Raw genomic sequence first — 21,846 nt, 5'->3', positions numbered from 1 at the left:
GGATTAGTCAGTTTTGAGCAAATACTTGTAAATCTCCCACAACTTTAATTTAGATGTTCCAGTTTTTTTTTCCCTGACCCACCCTTACAAATTCTGAAATACATAAATACATACCCCATCAAAAACTGCAACAAAGTTACAAGGCCATCAGAATCACGCAGCTCAAGAATATTCTTAATTATTCAAGTATCTTTTGCTTGTGATTCGACTGAAATAGGGTTTGAAATTAGAAACCACGACTCGTTTGACTAACCATGCTACCATTTCATAAATTAGTCCCAGCTAAGATGCACTTCCTTCAAAAAATTTTGGAAAATAAACAAAGCAATTCGTCTTAGATTTGTTACGTTTTCTGACATCTCTGGGCACTATGTTATTTTTTTATAAATCAAAGAGCCTACAAGAAATCACTTCTCAAAAATCAATCATTGATCATGGTCTACAGAGTAACACTATAGGAATTTTACCCTAAGCCTATTTCATTTTGGATTTCTTAACTAAAATAATAATAGCACAAAAATTGGATTAGCAATGTATAATTAAATTAATTTAATACTAGTACTAATTTGGATCTATCATAACGGCTGGCATGCAAGAACGGATTTATTTCTAAACTTAAATAGTGTAAATGAGTGACTTTTACTGTAACAACTCAAGATGATTGTCTCACAGCACACCTCACTTTGAAAGCTATTACGGAGGAGCAGCACTTCATTTGATTGGGTGTAGCTGACAAAACTTACAATTTCAAGAAAAAAAAACATTAGTTAACTAACACCTGAGCTCTAAGGTAGTATTGTAATTGCCATCAAGGTTTTTCTTATTGCAATATGCAATTTATTATAACAAAATCTACCTCAGCCAAATTATATTCATCTGAAAAGAATAGTAATATCATTATATAAATATCTAAATCTGAGATTTGAGTGAACATTTACAGGCGGCTATTTCTCTCACCATAGAACTGAGACCAAAATAGGAAGGAAAAAAAATTACGATAGTTGGTATTACTTTATGGGGTTCCCCCGATAAATCCAAAGGCATTCATTCTGATACAGATGTGTTAATGCCGACTTTTCTTTCAGATTTAAATCCTGTACAAAATCGGGCGCTGGACCTGCAATCCTCATTGACAACTGAAAGAGAAGAAATTGGCCAACATGTTAAAAAGGATAGGGAAAGGAGAAAACTGAACTGAACTGAACCAAACCGAGCTGAGCAGACAAATAAACAAACACTCCATAGCTTACCGATTCAAGGATAAATTTTGCAGGTACCAGCACAGTTCGTCCTTGTTGTTCTTTACCTTCAACTATATTAGATGCCCTGTTGCATCTGAAGAATTTATCTTTCAAGATCCAAAGGCTATGTCAACCTTCTTACTTCTCTAAATACAAAACTTGGACTTGCAGAGAGGCAGATAATATAATATCTCCAGGCAAATGAGACCATGGATAACTCTCCTTAAGCAAGGATCCACTCTATTCGGAGTCTAAGTCAATAGAAAGGTATAATCTCGGCCTTACAGATCTCTTTTGGCGAGGAAATGAGAAGGGACTATCTGATCTTTGCCTACTTGCCTTGTCAGATCTACCATCATTCATACCAAGAAGCAAAGAAGCTGCATAAGGTGAAAAACTAAGCTCTAATAATTTCAAAACCAAAAGAGGTAATTTGAAAAAGAAATGCAGAGGCAGAAGATGAAAGATAAAAAAAAAATATCAGCAGCCCTAAATGTTTCTGATCATCAACATGCATTTTCCAATTTGAAAAACGGTGACAAGCCCAAAAACAAATCAAATAAAAAATACCTCGTGTATCCAAGCATCCAAAATTAATTTTGTATTAAGCGATGAGGTAATTCGTGGGAATTTTCAGAAAAGATAAGAACTTTTGAACAACAGTAATTTGGGGAGACTTTTTATTTTACTTTTTTAAAAAAACAAATTCTTACTAAAGAGAATGGAATATCCCTTCCAAAATAGCCATAATATGATCTTGAAAAAGCCAAAATCTAGTTATTCAGAGCAAGATAAGTACGAACCATGGTCAGCCAAAGAATTCACAGGACCGTCTTTAGATGGTACTTGTTGCTTCGGATTGAGTCCACTTGGAGTTGCCGATTCACCATTATTTCCACTGGGACCATCTCCAAGCCTAAGAGATATCCAATCCTCCCTGCCGACGCCATTTGACACATCAGGATGATCTCTAAAATCAGACTGCAATGAGGCATCAGAAGGCTTAGATGGGAGAAATAACTGAAGAGATGGGTCATCACCACCAGCAAAGGCCAATGGATTATCAACTAAACTATCGTTCATATCAGTATCTGATCGACCAATAGCAGAATTTGGGACTAGTGCAGCAGATCCCAAGGCAGTCTCCGAGGCCAAAGTATAACCATTCATAGATGAAGAACAGTTGATAGAACCATGCTGCAGATCAACTAAAGCATCAGTGACATCTGCATCTGAACCAAATAACTGGAAACCTGGCCCTGCTTGATTTCCAGTAGGCATATGCCATAGCGGCATTCCAAATTCATCATCAGTTGCATTAAAAAGACCCAAGCATGAGCCACCACCAGTCACAAGGGTTGGGTCTTCTGGATAAGAATCAGTAATTGCAGGAGCCGGCATGGAAAAACCAAGCCCACCATCTGTTCGATGATTTTTGTACATGGACCCAGAATGTGCAAACAAGTCATTGTCATCATCAGAATCACTGAGTACAATAACTTCATCCCCAGTCGGGGCAGAAGGCATTTGGTCAGGAATACCATACATGGAATCAACATTAAGAGAGATAGAATCCATCTCAACAACTCCATTGTTGGCGAAGTCAAAATTTCCACCACCATCTTGATTTACACTTGGATCTTCACCATCCCGGCCACTTCCAGTTGCACTGCTGCTCATTGGGATAACTTTTTGCTCATAGTTTCCGAATCCATCTTGTAATCTATTACCAGCAGAGGTGTTTGTATCTTCAGGTTTGCTGACTTCCCAAAAACCATTGCTATTCTTCCTGATTCCAAGTTTCAAACCAGGATGACTTTCTGAGATACCTTCCTGTTTGATTTGCTTCAGCATTTCTGTTTTAGTTTTTTCTCCATCAGAGGGAAGACAGAGAGTACCGTCTGGTAAGTGCCATTGACAAAGATCACCAAGATCTCTACGTTCGCTTTCACTTTTAGTCTTCACTCGCCAAGACCCATCAGGCTTAACCTCAATCTCTGCTACATCTTCTCCACAATGCCTCATCTGCAACAACCCCATGATGGAAAAATAATACAACCTGGGTAAAATATATATTAAAAAAATAGAGTTCATTATAAGTATTCAGGGAAGAAATTACCAGCTTAGTAATAATGTTAAAATACGGGTCAACAATGATATATTCCAGAGAATAGTTCTTGAGACAAATAGGGCACTGCCACTGCAGAGAAAATCAAAGGTTACTAAAGCACAAGGAGAAAGTTATGTAAGCAGAAAGAGAATTTTTCAGGTGAGCTTGCCTTCCTTGACCGTTGATTCAGTTCCACAAAAACTTCAAGATCAAAACAGCCCATGTGAGCACAAGGTTTGAACCTTCCAGCAACCTTCATTCTCGAACCACTCATCTATAATTATATATGCACAAGTAAGCACATGGGAGAAAAAAAAGGGTTCAAAAGTTCGAAAATGATACTCATACAAGTACTTTTCACCAATATATATATATTGAGAAAGAAAGAAAGAGAGAATTTATATCTTTTTTACCAAAAGGTAGCTACAAACATGCCAGAAGAAGTACACTTGTAACAAAACTACAGATGAATAAAAATACCAGTAGACTATGTGAAATGGAAATTACCTACATGAGCATTTTACATAAACAGGGATATGCAACTTACAGGACAGCGAAGATTGACAGAAAAAGAATCTGCAACAACTTCCAAATCACTGTCACTATCAGCATCATCTTTTGCAGCGCCACCACCAACGCAACGCCGAACACGAGCAAGTGCATCTTCAAATGGCTCGCCATCAGACTCCTTAGGAATCAAGCTAAGGATCTAGAGAACATATATTCATACATAAATGTACAATTAAACAGACGCTTATAGTTAAGCTAAGGGGACATAACACTTTGCTTTTATTTTAAGAGGATACGCTACACCTAACATGGATCAATATATTAAGAAAATATTACACCAGCATCATCAATTGCCCTATATATAGTTACTCAAAAAATTGTAATAACATAAAAAATACCAACCAACTGCCCCTCGTGATTTCAGTACAAAAATTAATTCGTAATTTATGCAAAAAAATATTATAGGATCTGATTAAAATCTCATTCTTTGCCAAAGAACACTATTAAATGTGAATAAATACACACACACACACAAAGACAGATACCTGAGGAACAGTTCGTCGCTTCACAATGCGAACCCCTAAACAGAAAATTCGAGCATCACATCCAGTCAAGGAAATCTTATTAAGCCCGTCTTTCGTATATGTTGTAATCTGACAAATTAGAAATAAACTAACAAATTAAATTGCAATCAGAACAAATGCCTGGTATACAAAGATTTGTAGAAACATGAAACGGGACCTGAAAAGAAAGATGTAATAAAAAAGCTTGCTTTTGCATGGGAACAAAAACTCACAATTGGACCATCATCACGACCATTAGCCCCAAGAAGTTGAGAGCCTGGTCTATTAATCGCACGAACAGGCATACCTAACAAAGGTAAAAAGGCAATAAATACTGGCGGAAAGAAATATAAGGCAATATAAACCTTATTAGCAGAAAACGAAAAGGAATTTTCTCAGTATAGCATAAAAATGTACAACTAAAGACGTTGAGTTCATAATACTAAACAAACAGAATTATTTCTTTGCCTAAAAAAACTTTTGATCATATAGACCCCCCACACATTAGTCACCATACCATTAACTTGTAGATCTGCATACTGTGGCCACTGCATCCTGAATGATACTTTGTCATTCAGAAGCATACACCAAACCTGAAAAATAATGTCACAATGAGCAAAGCAATAATCTTGTTTATCAAATGGATAACTTTCGTCAATCACATAATAGACAAACCAACCTGAACATCATATTCTTGTTTCAACGTTAAATCCTTGTCTGCCCTCGTTAGTTGAAATGTTCTCTCCACACTCTGTACCGGATTGCTTCTAAAGAGTTTGCAAAATGAAGGGGTTAGAGAAAGGAAAGTAAAAACCCCAATATCTAATATGAAGCTGCATTTGAAAAGGCAGACATGCACAAATTGGAAGTCTGCTTCTTCAGTTATGCCTGTATAAAGCCTTCATCACTTTTTAAAATTCCTCCGTTGACATGTTTTATATTAAATAAAATTAGAAATAAATGCAATAGTTTAAGTTGCAGATGATAGATGTAATACTTATATGATAGGCCATATCATCACTTTTTAAAATTCCTCCGTTGACATGTTTTATATTAAATAAAATTAGAAATAAATGCAATAGTTTAAGTTGCAGATGATAGATGTAATACTTATATGATAGGCCATATTATACAAGACAACTTATGCAGAAGTGAACCTCATTGCAAATACTAAAAAAATGTTCTGAGGCAACAAATAATATTAAAAAACATGGCTTACATTCTAAGAACAATGTAGAGAAGAAAATATCAACAACTTTATATGGGCATGTTTAAATTAAAACTCGTATAATTTTGTATATTGTGGTAAACATAATAATGTTTCTGAAGTATACACTTGCAATTACTGAGATCTATCACTACCATGATCACATCACGAGCAAAGGAACACACTTTGAGTGCATTCATGGTTTTCAAACAAGAAAACATCAAATACAAATATGCCTAAGCATTAAATCTATCACCAAACATAAGCATGTAGACATTTGCGCGCACACACACCCATAGAAAAAAAATAGGTTACATTTCCAGCTGCAACTTGGTCCAAATCATTAAGTATTAATTTATAAGTAAAGCAAGAAAAAAATTGTATGTTCCATACAATTGAGCGTAGTCAAAACTAAATTTTTTAAAAGAATCATACACCTACCCATCTGCTGGAATATTTGTAGTACTCAACTTCACAGGATACAAAGGATGAGCAATGGATAACCAGAAGCTGCATGAGCAAAATGAAAAAACTTACACTATAAATAAACTGACAAAGATACAATAGCAGCAGCAAAGATGAAAAAATAGTGCAGCAAAACAATAAATCAATCTAGGAAACAGTCTAACCAGGATGAATAGCACAAATAATTGAAGATAAGCAGTTCAGGAAGCAAACAGATATCGCAAGGTGATTATGAAAAGGAAAAAAGCTGAAATGCCACTTGAAATACACTATAAAACTGAATTCCTGCTTCAAAGACAACTCTAAATGCTAGAACGATTGCTATGAAGAATAGGTATGACACACCATGTAACATATACTAATAATACATGTGCTGCACATTTTAGATAGTATTACGATTGAGAGGGAAGTCTGTTTAGAAATAGGATTGGGGTTCCAACTTAAAACCAATTAGTGTTAAAGTAGAGTAACCCTTCCCTATATAAGGTGATTGTATTCCCATATTGCTTCCATGTGGGACTATTTCTAACAGATAATAAGATACAGCTATAAAGAAAAAATTTACACTATATACAATTCATAGTACAAGAAAACAATGGTGAAACATACGGATCAGCTCGAGTAAGTCGACAAATTTCACAATAAAATGGGTCAGGATACGACGGATGGCTTTCCATAGGCTTCTCTGGAATTATAACGCAACTAATGTGCTGCCACACATTGCATCTCCGATCCTCACACTGTCATATAAGATACATGAATAAACAACAAAAATCAAGAACAAAATTTATTTGTACACAACAGAAAACATAAGCAACATAAAGAGGAACGGAAACAAAGTGTGTGACAAATACCTTGATCATTGACTCCTTTTCTGATGAAATCCCACAGAGGCACCGAACCTTTGTTTCTGACTGAAAAGAGTGATCATCAATTTCCCCTTTGACTTTCACATTACTGCTATCTGAGACACCCTGCCCCTTTGACGCTAAATCAGGGGCTGCAGACACTTGCATTTTTCTGAGAAACAGGAAAATGTATTTTCTAAGGGAAAAAAATAGACAGTAACAAAAAGAGTAGAATCCAGTGACTTTATGAATCAGATAGTGCAAGATATAAGACAAACCTATATATGTCATCTACAAGCTGTGCCACGTGTTCCTTCCCCACAGCATTCTTCTTTGCCCACAATTTAGAAACTGTAAAAGAGAACATAAATTCAGCTAGAATTAATTTCACACAAAATAAGAGAATTTAGACCACAACCAGGACATGGGAAAAGCAAGAAACCTCAAAGCAGAATGCTCAATTACAGTACTAATAAGCACAAGTTTGAGCAACCCAACCAAATTCTATACCAGGCTACAATGCCAGAAAGCTAAATTTGAAATGGAAACTAACCTATAGAAAACATAATAATAACTTATTTAGAAAAACAAAGATGAGTGATGTAGACAATCGCTGTTTTAGTGTTTAAGACTAACTATTTAATAGATATCTACCTAGACAAACATCAACTACATAGCCAAGGTCCAAATATATAAATTTCACTGGAAAGAAAAGTAAATAACACAAGACTGACAAATGCAAATGAAAGGAATTTAGCTATTTTCGGGTAGGAAAGCAAAAAAGTACACCATCTATACCTTGATCATCAGATAAAACAACCAATATCCGGTCAACAAGGTCCTGCATTAATAACAACAAATGTAAAGTCATAAAACACCAATCCAAAAACATTAACAAGATGCTCAAAATGAATCATTAAAACAAACACCCTTCTAGTAAAAGCATAAATAGACAATATTTAGACTAAAATTCATTAGTCTTGTGCAAGTAAGGTGTCATCACAGAAAATTATTCTCAGATGGGCAACTGTTACAAGAACTTGATGTTATTGTATCTTTATTACAGATAATCATCAAGTTAAGTGATCAAATCCCTGCCCCTACTGTCAAACTGTTTGCCTTTCTCACATAATTGCGGGAGAGACAGATAAATAAGAAAAAATTAAGATTTATTGAGAAGAATACACACCAATACAAAAATCAATTGTGTATGAATTCTGTATTAACTGAATAACCAAAAAAAAAAATACTAGTACAACCTTTTCTCTTACTAGTGGGTTACACAACAGGAGGTAACCCTCTCCCTTGCCCATAATCCCTTCCCATAAGAAAGGCAAAATTTGACCTGATGTTCTGCGACATGACACCAAATGACTAACAACTACCAATTAAACTAGCTAGCACCTTCTCAGTAAAACCTTTACAAAGCCAACATCACAAAGAAGTTATTGGATTATGCATACCAAAAAACAAAAAGTGCTACTCCTAATCAACAAAGAAAGGAGCAACATGTAATTTTTAAACGTTGAAGCCAAAGTGTGATAAATTGCCAAATCCACATGCAGGCAACACCCAGCACAAACAATTTCTTTAGCATCTCACCTGCTTCTTCCCCTGCTTTGAAAGACCTAAGTGAGTGAGAACATCCTTAAGCTCTTTTATTCTAAAATATGCCAACTTTTCCTGCAACAAAAACGAACACATCAATAAACTTGAATGCAACATCAACAATTCAACATACAAACACTTTCAAATAATTTCATCACAAAAAACAAGTACAAGGTTAACAAAAAAACAGCTTTGCCATAGAAGTTGCTATCCTCTTTACTAGACAAGACAAGTTTAGGTCTGTATAGATTTAGTAAATGATAATTCAGTAACTCGTCATATCAACCTCTATCTACATTATTTTTTCATTAAAAAATCATGAATTTGCAATTGCTATCCCCAAAGTAAGTGTTTTCAATCTGCATAACTGGTTCAATTTCCCAATGAAACAGATAGCCAGCAAAACAGCAAAGGCTTGAAAATTATTGCAGCTTCAATATTTCATTTGAGATGTACCTGCTGTCACAACTAAATGCTTGCTAAATAAGAGAAGATTAACATATACAGTGTCTTCAACCAATACCAATACCCCATTACGCTGGTTTGCTTTGTGAAAAACCAATGACAGCAACTCATGAGTACATATAAACACCATCAGTTTTTGATAACTTCTAATCAGCATATGCAAAAAGCTTGCCCCAAAACTTCAATCATAACATAGACACTAAATTTTGCGCAACAGTAATATTCTTCGTCACAGTTAATGACAGGGCTTCTCACATGGAAACATACCAATGTTGCCACTAAAAAAATATGTGACAAAAGGGAAACACCAATAAATGCAGTATTGGAACAGTACCCCTTTCTGATCACCAGCAATGTAGATAAGAACTACTCTTCTCTTCAAAGATGTTTACCAAAAATCAATGCCAACTATCTTGACAATAAGATTGTAGCACAAGAATCCATCACACACCCATCTAACATACATAAAAATGGTTCCTTCTTGTATTTACGTCTTACACATAACTGAAGCAGAATACATATACTTAATATGAATTCATAACAAGCAAATTGAGATACTAAAATTTAGGCATGTGCAACGGCATAATCTATAATCCCACTTCACCCAATACAAAACATAATAATACTATCTAGTGTGGTACTGCCACAGCCAAAGCTACCTGTTTAAGTTGATTTTTATTGCTACAACAAGAAAACGAGATGTTAATATTCAGATAACAGACTAAAAAAGTTCATTAAAACTAAATCCCATACGTCATCCTCTATAATTGCTGAGCTTTCCTTCAACTAAACACGTACATTTGCAAAGAATATATATAGCACAAGCCCGGTAAATCATGCACGTACATCTAATAAATCCTTAGAAAGAAAAAGACCAAAAAAAAAAAGATGATCATGCTAAGAACATACAAATAATTACCTTGCAACTGGCTACCAAATCCATTACTTGACCCCGAAACTTAAATGCCCAAATAGCATAAGAATCCTCAGCTGAAAAGCACCAAACAATCAAACACCAAACCAATAATAAACCCAGCACATAGCCTTCTTCTCCAAACAGGAATCGATCAAAATCAAACTAGTCACACAAAAACAAACAATTAAAAGCATAATCAAGTAAAATGAATAAATCGCCCCAAATGAAAACCCTAATTAAAACGCAATAAAAATCGATAAAAAAAAATTAAAAACTCACATGCGGAATCAAGGACCGGTGTGAGGAAAATTAGGGTTTTGATTTTGGACTCTGACGCCGACTTCCTAGTTCCTTACTTACTCTCTCTCTCTATCTCTCTAACTCGTCCCTGTTCTCACGCCTTTGCTGCGTATCTTTTTTGACCGAGACCCCAACCAGAACCAAATCCCCATTTACAATGTTCGGACCTATCGCCGATAATTCAATCCGGTTTTTCGACGGAGACACGTCCGGGTTGGGTTAGGGTGCGGTCACGTGCATTTTTGTTTCTTGCATGCCTCGCCTCGCCAAAACTCACCTCCGAGTGTTTTCTATTCACCACCAAAACCAATAAAATGCCACCACGTCATCGAGTAAAGCTGGGAGAAGCCGTCGCAAAATTTCGCCAAGTCGATTACTGCCGTTCGTTTATAGTACGAACACGTGGCGTGATCACAGTGGGGCTGTCAAGACTTTCCTCGGAGGGTAGAGAAAAGAGAAGGAAGGAGAATGGCAAATATAATCGAAACTCCCAAGTAAATTTGTCCCACCTTTCTACTTTTGTATTCATATGAATATAATATATGTAAAACATCGTGCGTATAAACTTTTCTCCACTGCACAAATTAAATAAGAAAGTTTAGCTTTAACTTTGTTAAATTTAATGTGATAAAAAATTTTGAAAAATAAAAAATATAATATACAACATATAATTTACATGTGCATTTAATTTACAATATAGTTTAATTAACAAATATAACATATTTTTCTTAATATCCTTTTGAAATTATTATTTGTATTTTTTTTAGTAAATTTAACTCTAACTTCATTTTGCACATGATCTATGATCTATATAAGTTTAATTGTGATTATGTGGTAAATCTAAATTTAAAATATGTAAAGAATATGATATGCAAAAAAATCAAATTTAGGGTGATATTTTTGTTTTCAAATTTTAGGTGTGATTAAGTTCTTATTTCTTATTTTTTGGATAATATTTCATAAATTATTGACGTGGTTTTTCGCCAACAAGAGGTTAAGAAATCTGATTAGAGATATTAAGCTTGTTAATTGTAACGTATCAAATTAACTAATAAGGTGTACGCCTTAATTTTCCACGGGCTATTAGCGGGCTGAGGTATGGCATAATTATATCAGCCACGTGGATCCACGTGGCCGGAACTGCTGCTATCAGGTCCTACCTCTTTAGCTCGAGGTAGTCGAAAGTTTATCAAGATTACCAAGGAGCCGAGTAAGAGGTCTGAAGATCGCGGGTTAAGAAGGCATCCAACTCGAGGTCGAGCTTGAGTTGGAAGTCGTGACCCTTTATAAAGTCAACCACGCAATGTAAACGTGCATATACCAGACATCACGTGTCTGATGTATCCCTGAATTCTCGGACACGCAGCATAAACATGCGTGTTCAGGCACCCACGACTGGATTGGGCCATGCGGCCCATTATCCCCCTTACCTATTGATTAGACCACACTTCATTTGTCAGGTTTTAAGAATTAATCATGAATGTCACAGGAATGACATGATGGATAAGAAGGTCACAGGATGACCCCCTTGCCGACCCCCAGGTGTCCTCCCCTATAAATATGGAGACCCTGGGAGTTGCAAAGGGTTGGATTCTATTGTGTAAAGAAATACCCTGTAAAGAATACCGAAAATACAACAATAACAGTGGCTGGTGGAGTAGAAGGATTTTAACATTTGAACCACCTAAAAAAATATTCGTACCATCAGTTCATTTTAAGATCATTCATCTGTTTCGGTTCATTACTTAGCACTAATCTCATCCTCTTATTTTTTTAATTACCTGTTGGCGAAGAACCGCGTCAACATAAGGCTTAAGACTTTGATTAGGGGGCTAGGATGGCAAATTATGAAGAATTACTTGAATATATGTGATTTAATTATGAAATATGTGGTTATGTGATATATATGTGTATCAATATATGATTACGTGAGTTATATAATAATATGACAAAATATGCATGTGTGTAGGTGTATTAAATATGCATGTGGATTCGTTTCTTATTAGAATGACAATTTTCGTAATTTGGCTCGTTACATGTACATTTGAAATATATATGCATATATGCGATATATGTGTGAGACCACATTATTATGTGGATATATTTGGGTTTCTCAGCACGAGGTGATCTTAAGAAGCAAGTTAGCGGGAGAGTCACAACGGGACCAAATACCCGACTCGGGGTTAGTCAAGGGGTATTTTGGGTATTTAGTACATTACTGGGATATCGGGTAATGAGAATAAATATTGGATGGTATATTCGGAGTTAGTGAGATTATGAGGGAATTTCATGAATTTCATGAATTTTGACCATTTTACCCGACGTTTTTGGTAACCCGAGCCTCGGGATTTGCTTAGAGTTACTTGAACTCTAAGTAAGCTACACAAAACAAAAAATACAACATACAACTCCCTCACTCGTGTACACTTTCTCTCTCTCCCTCTCTCTAAGTTTTGGCTTGATTTTAGGGAAAATTAGTGGAATTCAAGCTTGGAATTGAAGGCTTAAGTCTAGGGTTGGATTAGTGGCATCTAGGAGGACTCAATCTAAGGTAAGGTTACAAACTCTCTTTTAATTAATTCTGCCATGGTTTTCTAGAGTTCTTGAAGTGTTCTTAAGCTTGTGGCTCAAGGAATTGAATTGGAGTTTTGTGGGGGTTTGAGTGAACTTAAGGTTGCGTTTTGTTGTTGGAAATATGTTGATATTGTTATGGGACTAAATTATGGTTTTCAGAATTATGTGGGATGATTTTTGGGTAAGAATTGGCCTGAGGAAAAAGCTAGAAATCTGGGTTCGTAGGGCCATGCTGCGACCCTGTTCTTGGGGCGCCGCGACTTACGTGAAGCCAGGGCCTAGGGTTTTCTGTTTTGCCTAGGCGAGCCGCGACCCTTCAGGGCTGAGTCACAGCGCGTGTCCCTGAGTTTTGGCAAGAGGGGCTCTCAACTTGAGGCACGTCGTGGCGTGCATAGAGGAAATTGGCCAGAATGGGTTTTGAGTGACGGGAACTCAAACCTAAGAGCTCAGGATCGATTCTACTACCCTATTTAGTAGAATTCGACGTCCCAGAGGCTAAGACTCGGTTCGGAATTCCTTATTCGCTTGTTATTGATGGGATTCTATATTATGGTTATGACTAGGTTACCATTAGGGGCTCGAAACCGAGATCGTTCTCGAGGGTCGTTCTTATTATACATTATACTCAGACCTGAGGTAAGAAAATTGCACCCAATATGTTATATATGTGATTAGGGCTTGGCCCGGTTGTTATATATAATTATGAATAGGGCTCGGGCCCCTGAGAATGAACATGATTGTGATTATGCCTGTGATCATTGATTAAGCATGCGCGAATGCTCTGTATCTGGATAATTGCTAAATAATATACGCTTGTTTGCATTATCTGCGTGATTAGGGCTCTACCCCATTACGGAACATGGTTATTACTGTGTTTGTATTTAATTGACTGAGATATATATGATTAATATGTATGATATTTGTATTATCTGAAGTATGCTTATCTGTATCTGGTTATCTGTTTATTTGGTTGTCTGAATATCTGGTGAAGGCATTGACTTATTAGTCAAGGGCGACAATAGCGCGCTGTGCGCTAGTCGAGAGGCTTAGGCCTAATCAAGGATATACTATTACGTCGATCGACCCTATGGTCATTTGAAAAACAAAGCGCTTGGCTAGCTCTATGGCTAGTTACTCAGAGCAAGGGCAAATGACCTCGGGTGACTCTATGGTCACTTAGCTAGGGCAAAGGGCCTCGGGTGACTCTATGGTCACTTAACTAGGGCATAGGGCCCCGAATATCCTTTATGGTCATCTACTCAGGGCAGCGGGCCGGAGAATGATCCTATAATCATTTATTTGTAATTGTATGGATGCACGAGTAGGTTATTGCTATTGGGCATGCTAGATATGCATCTGTATTTACTGTTCATGCACATGTTTAAGTTTTCTTGCTGAGCCTCGGTTCATAGGTGCTATATGGTGCAGGTAAGGGGAAAAGGAAGTTGGACCAACCATGAGTTAGAGAGCTTCGGTGGCGGCGTGTACATATGCGGTTGCTCAACCACCACGGCTGGGGTTATCTTGGAAGAACTAGGGTTGTATCCCTTATTTTGCCGCCTAGGTCGGCTTGGCTTGTATTTTGACTTGTATATAACTTTTTAAACATCTATTTATGTTATTTTGGGATCCCATGTATATACTAAACTTATAAATAAAAAGTCAACATTTCCTTTTGACTAAAATTTTTAATCCTAACCCTTGTCACTAACCTTATTGACACGTTTATAACCAAGGGACTTGATTAGAAAGTTTGGCACTATTTAAAGTACATAGTGTAACAGTCCTAGATTAGGAGGACGTTACAACTTAGTATCAGAGCTACCGAGGTTTAAGGGTTCCTGAAGACTGGCCAGGCATGTGCACTCGCCACTAAAGATAATCTCGACTCAGGGTTTGGTAACTATTTACATGATTAAGTGCTTAATTATTTAAATGAATGTATATGCCTTATTAGGAAGCATGAGGTTATCTGATAGGGCCAGGGCCCTTGATTGTTATGTGCATTATAGAGAGATGCTTATTAGCACTGTTGACGCGATTTTTCGCCAACAGTGAATTAAGAGAATAACTTGGATGAATTAGTGCTTAATGATAAATCGTAATAAGAAAACGACTCTCAAGAATTTTCCAAAGGAAATTCCCAAGAACACTCGTCTTTTTTTACATGGTTCAGTGGTTAAATCCACCTAGTCCACGAGTCTATGTTATTACTTTCTTTCTCTCTGAATTTTGACAGAGTTTTAGTATTACAGAATCCTTCCCCCTTCCCTCTATCCAAGATCTCAGTATTTATAGAGAAAATCCTTGGACATGTCTTCGAGTCATCACGTGACTTAACATCTATTTTTATCTGTATTACACTTATTATAAATATTCTAATTTATCCTAAGGTATGGTTTGATCAGGAAATAAAACTGATCCTGGATCCTCAGGGACATGCGGACATGCCTTGCCTGACCATGCACGATTATATTACGTGTCCGGGTTTTTAGGGATCTACGGACATGCCATGTCTGGCCATGCATGATTATATAATGTGTCCGGGTTTTCAGGGATCCAGGGACACGGCAAATCTTTAGCGTGCCCCGAGCTGAATATACCATGAGCTCATGCCATTGATGCTATGCCTTATACATATTATAAGTTCGGGCCTATCGCTTTATACACCTCAGCTCATTCCATCACCTTAAGGAACGTGCTGTCTTCGTGGAGAATACATAGATTCATTGGCCGTTTTTTTGTGCCTTTCTTGCCAGTTGTACACGAGCTGAATAAAGGTCTCGTGTTGAAATTAGGATGCACATTTGCCCCCCAAGTCCCTGCTCATGTTTTATGATGTCATCTTCTGACCTACACAGTAGGGACTTTTAGACTTCCATTTCAATTACCCAAGTTTGCCCACTACTCGAGTACTAGACACGTGGGACATTACAATTGGCGTCTGTTCGGGTTCCGAGGACTGCATTAATTGTCTTGTTAACTCTTTGCCGCCATTTCGTCTTTCAAATCGCAACCCTCGGATTTTGCATTGGCCAAATCGGGTGGCTCACGTTGATTTATGCCATTTACGTATAAAAGGGATAGACCATTCCTACAGTTCATCACCTTTTATTCAAAAAATTTCTCTGTCTTCCATCTTCTGCATCTTCAAACCTCCTTCTTTCTCTTTGTTGCGAGATCTTCTCAACACCAATTCATACAACTACTCAAGAGTGAGCACTCCCATCCTTGCGGAATACACTTCTCTCACCGACGTCCGCACTGTAAATTTTATTGTTTCACCTAAACTCTTTTTTTTTATTGACTTCTGAGTTTTATTTACCATGCTCTAACTCCCTTCTTATTATTTTCAGACGAAGAAATGGAGCGACCTGGGGTTCCCGATCTTCGCACCACTTTCTAGGGCGGGAAGTCCAACTCGGGCCCTGTTGTAAAGAGGCCCCGATATACAAAGAAAACGCCTCCTGTGGCAGGAACCACATCCAAGTCCCCTGCTAAGGGGAAAGGTACGAGCTTAGTAGCTCTGGCCTCCACCGTGACAGAGAAAAGGATTCCCCCTCCTCCTCCTCTTCCTCCTCGGTTTGCACCTGTTCGAGATCAAGTCATACAAGTCAATCCCCTAGCTCCTGCTGCCCCTGCTGCTACCGTTTGTATTCCCATGGATCCCCACGACCTGGAGAAAATCCCTGACACCTTCACGGGGACCCTTTATGAGACTACAAACCACATGGTGGAGCATGTCTACAAAGCTAACCCAAAGGACCTCAAGATGATAGAGGAACGCAGCCCGGAGAAAGTCCTAGAGTCAGCTCTGGGGATGACCCTCACGATAAGATCTTTTCCTTTAAGTTAGTGAAATTTTTTCTTTTCAATTTTGCCTCCTAGTATGCGCCTAACTATCCCCTTTGTACTTTGCAGGCAGCCCTAGCTTAGCACCACAACATAGCCCGAGCTCGAGCTAGGAACGATGAGCTTCAGACCGAGCTCCAAACTGTAAAGACCGTCTTGACTGCAGCTCAAGAGGGCGAGCAGGCTACCAAAGCTGCCCTTGCAGTCGTGCAAAAAGGCGAGCACGATGCAAAGGCCGCCCTTGCATCATCCCAAGAAAGTGAGCAGGACGTGAAGGCCACCCTGGCCACTCTTCAGGTCGAGGTCACTAAGGCCAAGGCAAAGCTGCAAGAGGCCGAGTCTGCGGTGTAGGATGAGAAAGCGGCTTCCATGTCCTCCATGGAAGATATGTTGTACCATTGCTGGGCATTCAACTAGGATGGCAACTTTTCTTTCATGGCTCCAGAGCTGTGGGATCCCTATCTTGAGAAATTCAAGGCTCATATCCTCCAAGAGCCATCGGAGACAGGGGAAGCCTCTGTTGTGGGTGAGCAGGAGGTTGAGGAGGTCACCTCCTCGAAGTGTCCTGGAGGAGTCTGATGCAGAGCTCCAATTTGTTGTGGTTTTTTTTTCGAGACAAGTTTATTTTTAATCCGTATATCTAATTTTAATCTTTTCCTTAATTCTCTCATGTTTATGCTTTCTTGTATTTGCACATTCGAGATTTTAGGACTCGACTATTAGATCGAGATAGATATTTTGAATTTGGCTACATTCGAACCTGATGTGTTGATTTATATCATACCTATTAAGTGTCAGGCCTCGGACTCGGTTATATCCGGGATTTTAAATATTTCAAACTTAGTTCACGTTAGGTTTACTAATATCTCGAGCTTCTAGGAAAGCCATCGAATTTTCAATTTTGCTAACTTCTAAGTTTTGGACTTGGTTGTATCCAGGGTTTTAAATGATTTAAACTTAGTTCGTGCTAGGTTTATTGACACCTCGTGTTTTTCTTGAAAGAAAAACATCGGTTAATCAATTTTACTAACTTCTAAGTTTTGGACCTGGTTGTATCCAGGATAGTTTTGTACCTGGTAATATCTAGAATTTTAAATGTTTCAAACTTAGTTCGTGCTAGGTTTATTAACACCTCGTGTTTTTCTTGAAAGAAAAACATCGGTTAATCAATTTTACTAACTTCTAAGTTTTGGACCTGGTTGTATCCAGGATAGTTTTGTACTTGCTTATATCCAGGATGCTAAGTGTTTCAAACTCATCCTTAATTCGCATATTCTAATTTTAATCTATCTCAGGTTATATGCCCCCCAAGTAACCAGAATGTGAACTTTCTTGGTTACTTAGACGATCGTTATCACACGAACTGATATATAAATAATCTTGCGAAGGGAAAAGCTTAAAACTATACGAAAATAAGAAATACATGAAGATCCCTTCATTTCTTAGTTAAATGGCTTTTATATCTAAGCCTTACATAGATGGATGGTATCACTATTGATAATACTTCTTTATGTGCATGGCATTCCAGGTCTGTGGGACTGTTTCTCCACTAAGTCGAGCTAATTTGAAAGTTCCTTCACGCATGACTTCCACAATCTGATAGGGCCCTTCCCAGTTCGGACCTAAAGCGCCGTCTTTAGGGTCCTTGTTCGCCAAAAAGACCCTTCAGAGAACCAGGTTGCCCAAACCAAATCTACATCTTTTGACCTTGGAATTAAAATAATGAGTGATTTTCTGTTGGTAATGTGTGAACTGTAGTTGTGAATCCTCTCATTTCTCATAAATCATGTCGAGAGACACATTAAGCAACTCCTCATTCTGTTCCTGGTTGAATGTCTGTAGCCTGTGCGTGGCTACTTTTGCTTCGACGGGAAGGACAGCCTCACTCCCGAAAGTCAGGGAGAAAGGGGTGTGTCCCGTGGAGGTCTGGTGGGAGGTTCAGTACACCCATAGTACCTGCGGTAGCTGCTCAGGCCAAAATCCCTTGGCCTCATCTAACCTTTTCTTAAGACTCACTTTGAGGGTCTTATTCACAGCCTCGACCTACCCATTGGCATGTGGGTACGCAACTGAAGAGAAACTTTTAATTATGGCATGCTTTTCACATAAATTAGTGAAGAGATCACTGTCGAACTGAGTTCCATTATCTGACACGATCTTCTTGGGAAGCCCAAACCGGCACACAATACTCTTAACCACAAAGTCGAGGACTCTCTTTGAGGTGATGGTTGCCAGAGACTCGGCCTCTACCCACTTCGTGAATAATCAATGGCCACCACTGCATAACAAAATCCTCCCTTTCCCGTAGGTAAAGCTCCTATTAAATCAATTCCCCATACTGCAAATGACCATGGGGATGAGATCATCGTTAGCTCGACTGGCGAAGCTCGTGCGACTGTGGCGAAGCATTGGCATTTGTCTCACTTCTGAACATGGGAGATGGAATCTTTTGTTAAAGTGGGCCAAAAATAACTCTGCCTTAATATTTTTAAGGCTAGGTTTTTCCCCCCAGCATGATCCCCACAGAAGCCTTCATGCACCTCTTGTAGAATGGTTTTAGCCTCTTCCGACAGAACACACCGTAGAAGAAGCAATGAATGGCCACGTTGGTACAATATTCCATCCATTATTACATATCTTGGAGCTTGATAGAGTATCATTCTTGCGTCTTTTCTCTCTTCAGGTAGCTTCCCTATTGTAAGATACTCCATCATGGGGGTCATCCAGGTCAGCCTAGTGTCAATCATCTCTACCTCCATCGCGTTTCCTGCCACGCTTGGACTTTCCAAGAATTCCACCGGTACTAAGTTCAAAGTCTCAGCTTCCTTGGAGGTGGCGAGCCTCGCCAAAGCGTCTGTGTTAGCATTATGCTCACGAGGGATCTGTTCGAAGGTGCCACACTCAAATTCTGATAGCTCTTTCTTCACCTTGGCTAGGTAAGCTGCCATCTTGGTACCCCGCGCTTGGTATTCCCCTAACACTTGATTGACCATGAGTTGAGAATCACTATAATATTGGACGGTCCTTGCTTTCAATTTCTTTGCCACTCTAAGCCCAACTAACAAAGCCTCGTATTCGACTTTGTTGTTTGATGCTTCGAATCTGAATCGTAGCGCGGTGTGGAATCGATGCCCCTCTGGAGAGATCATTATGATTCCAGCTCCAGACCCGTTCTCGTTAGAGGAGCCGTCCACGGATATTCTCCACAACTCTTGCACTGGTTCTTTCAAGAGCTCATCTTGAAATCCGATGCATTCAGCCATGAAATCAGTAAGGGTCTGGCTTTTGATCGAGGTCCATGGTACGTACAGTATCTCGAACTGGCTGAGTTCGACGGCCCATTTTAAGAGACATTCCGACGATTCAAGATTTTGCAATACTTGCCTTAGAGGTTGGTCGGTCATGACGTGGACTGAATGGGATTGGAAGTATGGCCTAAACTTCCTGGAGGCTAATATCAGGCAGAACACCATCTTTTCCATTAAGGGATACCGTGATTCAGCTCTGAGAAGTCTTTTGCTTATATAATACACCAATTTTTTAACCCGATCTTCTTCCCGAACCAACATGGCACTTGGTGCATTTTCTGTCACAGCCAAATAAAGGAATAGGGGCTCCCCTGCCACTGGCTTAGACAAAACTGGGGGCTCGACCAAATGTGTTTTCAGATCAAGAAATGCCTGTTCGCAGTCCTCAGTCCATTCAAATTTCTTATTTCCTCGGAGCAAGTTATAGAATGGTAAGCACTTGTCAATGGATTTTGAAATGAACTGATTTAGGGCTACCACCCTTCTAGTTAGGCTCTGGACTTCTTTATGCGATCTGGGAGAAGGCATTTCCAATAGCGACCTGATTTTATCTAGATTTTCCTCTATCCCTCTTGTATTGACTATGAATCCCAGAAACGTTCCTAACGCCACTCTGAAAGTACACTTCTAAGGATTCAACCTCATATTGTATTTCCTCAGGATCTCAAAACATTAATTTAGGTCGGACACATGGCCGTCGGCAGTCTTAGATTTTACTAGCATGTCGTCGACATACACTTCTATATTTTTTCCGATTTGGCCAACGAACATTCTGTTAACTAACCGTTGGTAGGTAGCCCCGACATTCTTTAGTCCAAAGGGCATAACTTTATAACAGTATACATTTGTTGGAGTCATAAAGCTAGTATGCTCCTGGTCTGCAGGATTCATTGCGATTTGGTTATATCTAGAATACACATCCATGAAGGACATAAGCTCGTGCCCTGCGGTGGCATCTACCAACTGATCAATTCTCGAAAATGGAAAGCAATCCTTAGGACAAGCTTTGTTCAAGTTGGAGAAATCGATGCAGGTCCACCACTTTTCGTTTGGCTTCGGGGCCAGGACAGGATTCGCGACCCAGATCAGATATTTTGCTTCATGAATGAACCCGCACTTTAATAACCGAGCTACTTCTTCCTCCAACACCTCAGCTTGGACTGTTCCCAGACGCCTCTGTTTTTGGGATCTGGAAAGCACGCTTTTATCCGAATTCAGGGTGTGCATGATCACGCTCAGGCTGATCCCCATCATGTCCTCATGAGACTAGACAAATACATCTAGATTCTCCTGCAAGAATTTTACAAGCTCCTTTTTTCTACCATCATCAAGATTTTTCCTAATCTTAACGATTCTCGAGGCTCCCTTGGGATCTATATTACCTCCTCAATAGCCTAGAGCTCTGACTTGTCCTCGCCTATTCGGGGGTCGATATCATCACTTGGGGTGACGTCTCTATCCTTGGATTTTTGAGGTTTTTCTGTCCCTAGAGCAGCCTCCTTCTCCTGGGACTCCTTGCCTCCGTCGCTTATTGTCATTGTCTGCTGCCCAGGTTGTGACTTTCCCTTGGTGGAAATGCTATAGCATTCCCTGGCGGCGAGCTGATCACCCCTAACAGTGCATGTTCCCGCAGATGAGGGGAATTTAATTGCTAAGTAATGGATAGAGGTTATGGCTTCAAATGCCATCAACGCAGGTCTGCCTAAGATCGCATTATAGGCCGCTGGACAATCGATGACCACGAATTCCAAGAGCTTGGAGATAGTTTGTGGAACTTCACCCAGCGTTACCACTAGCTTGATTGTCCCAATGGACGTTGACCCCTCACCAGAGAATCCATACAGAATCATGGAAGTTTCCTTCAGGTCTGTTATAGAGA

General features: G+C 38.9%; 1 protein-coding gene across 3 annotated transcripts; it reads right to left on the bottom strand.

The window, feature by feature from the left end:
• Positions 1 to 779: 779 nt before the first annotated feature.
• On the bottom strand, positions 780 to 10,491 carry LOC133788523 (E3 SUMO-protein ligase SIZ1). Of its 3 annotated transcripts, none has more exons than XM_062226039.1 (18): positions 10,213 to 10,491; positions 9,937 to 10,095; positions 8,547 to 8,627; positions 7,743 to 7,785; positions 7,223 to 7,295; positions 6,951 to 7,116; positions 6,706 to 6,836; positions 6,073 to 6,141; positions 5,104 to 5,191; positions 4,942 to 5,017; positions 4,658 to 4,731; positions 4,407 to 4,514; positions 3,899 to 4,060; positions 3,521 to 3,625; positions 3,361 to 3,441; positions 2,045 to 3,266; positions 1,251 to 1,590; positions 780 to 1,136 (listed from the first exon to the last, which is right to left on the bottom strand). In XM_062226039.1, exons 2-17 carry the CDS (start codon positions 9,958 to 9,960, stop codon positions 1,523 to 1,525), a joined length of 2,571 nt encoding a protein of 856 aa, XP_062082023.1. In that variant the 5' UTR covers positions 9,961 to 10,095; positions 10,213 to 10,491; the 3' UTR covers positions 780 to 1,136; positions 1,251 to 1,522. The 3 variants fall into 3 exon arrangements, with proteins under 3 accessions (XP_062082023.1, XP_062082022.1, XP_062082021.1); XM_062226038.1 differs by having other exon boundaries at positions 1,251 to 1,621; positions 9,937 to 10,007; positions 10,213 to 10,486; XM_062226037.1 differs by having other exon boundaries at positions 1,251 to 1,621; positions 10,213 to 10,485.
• Positions 10,492 to 21,846: the final 11,355 nt, after the last annotated feature.

This window comes from Humulus lupulus, chromosome 7, assembly GCF_963169125.1.
Source record: "Humulus lupulus chromosome 7, drHumLupu1.1, whole genome shotgun sequence".
Lineage (NCBI taxonomy): Eukaryota > Viridiplantae > Streptophyta > Magnoliopsida > Rosales > Cannabaceae > Humulus > Humulus lupulus.
The sequence above is the reverse complement of the archived record's forward strand: the minus strand, read 5'-3'. Positions and strand labels throughout refer to the sequence as shown.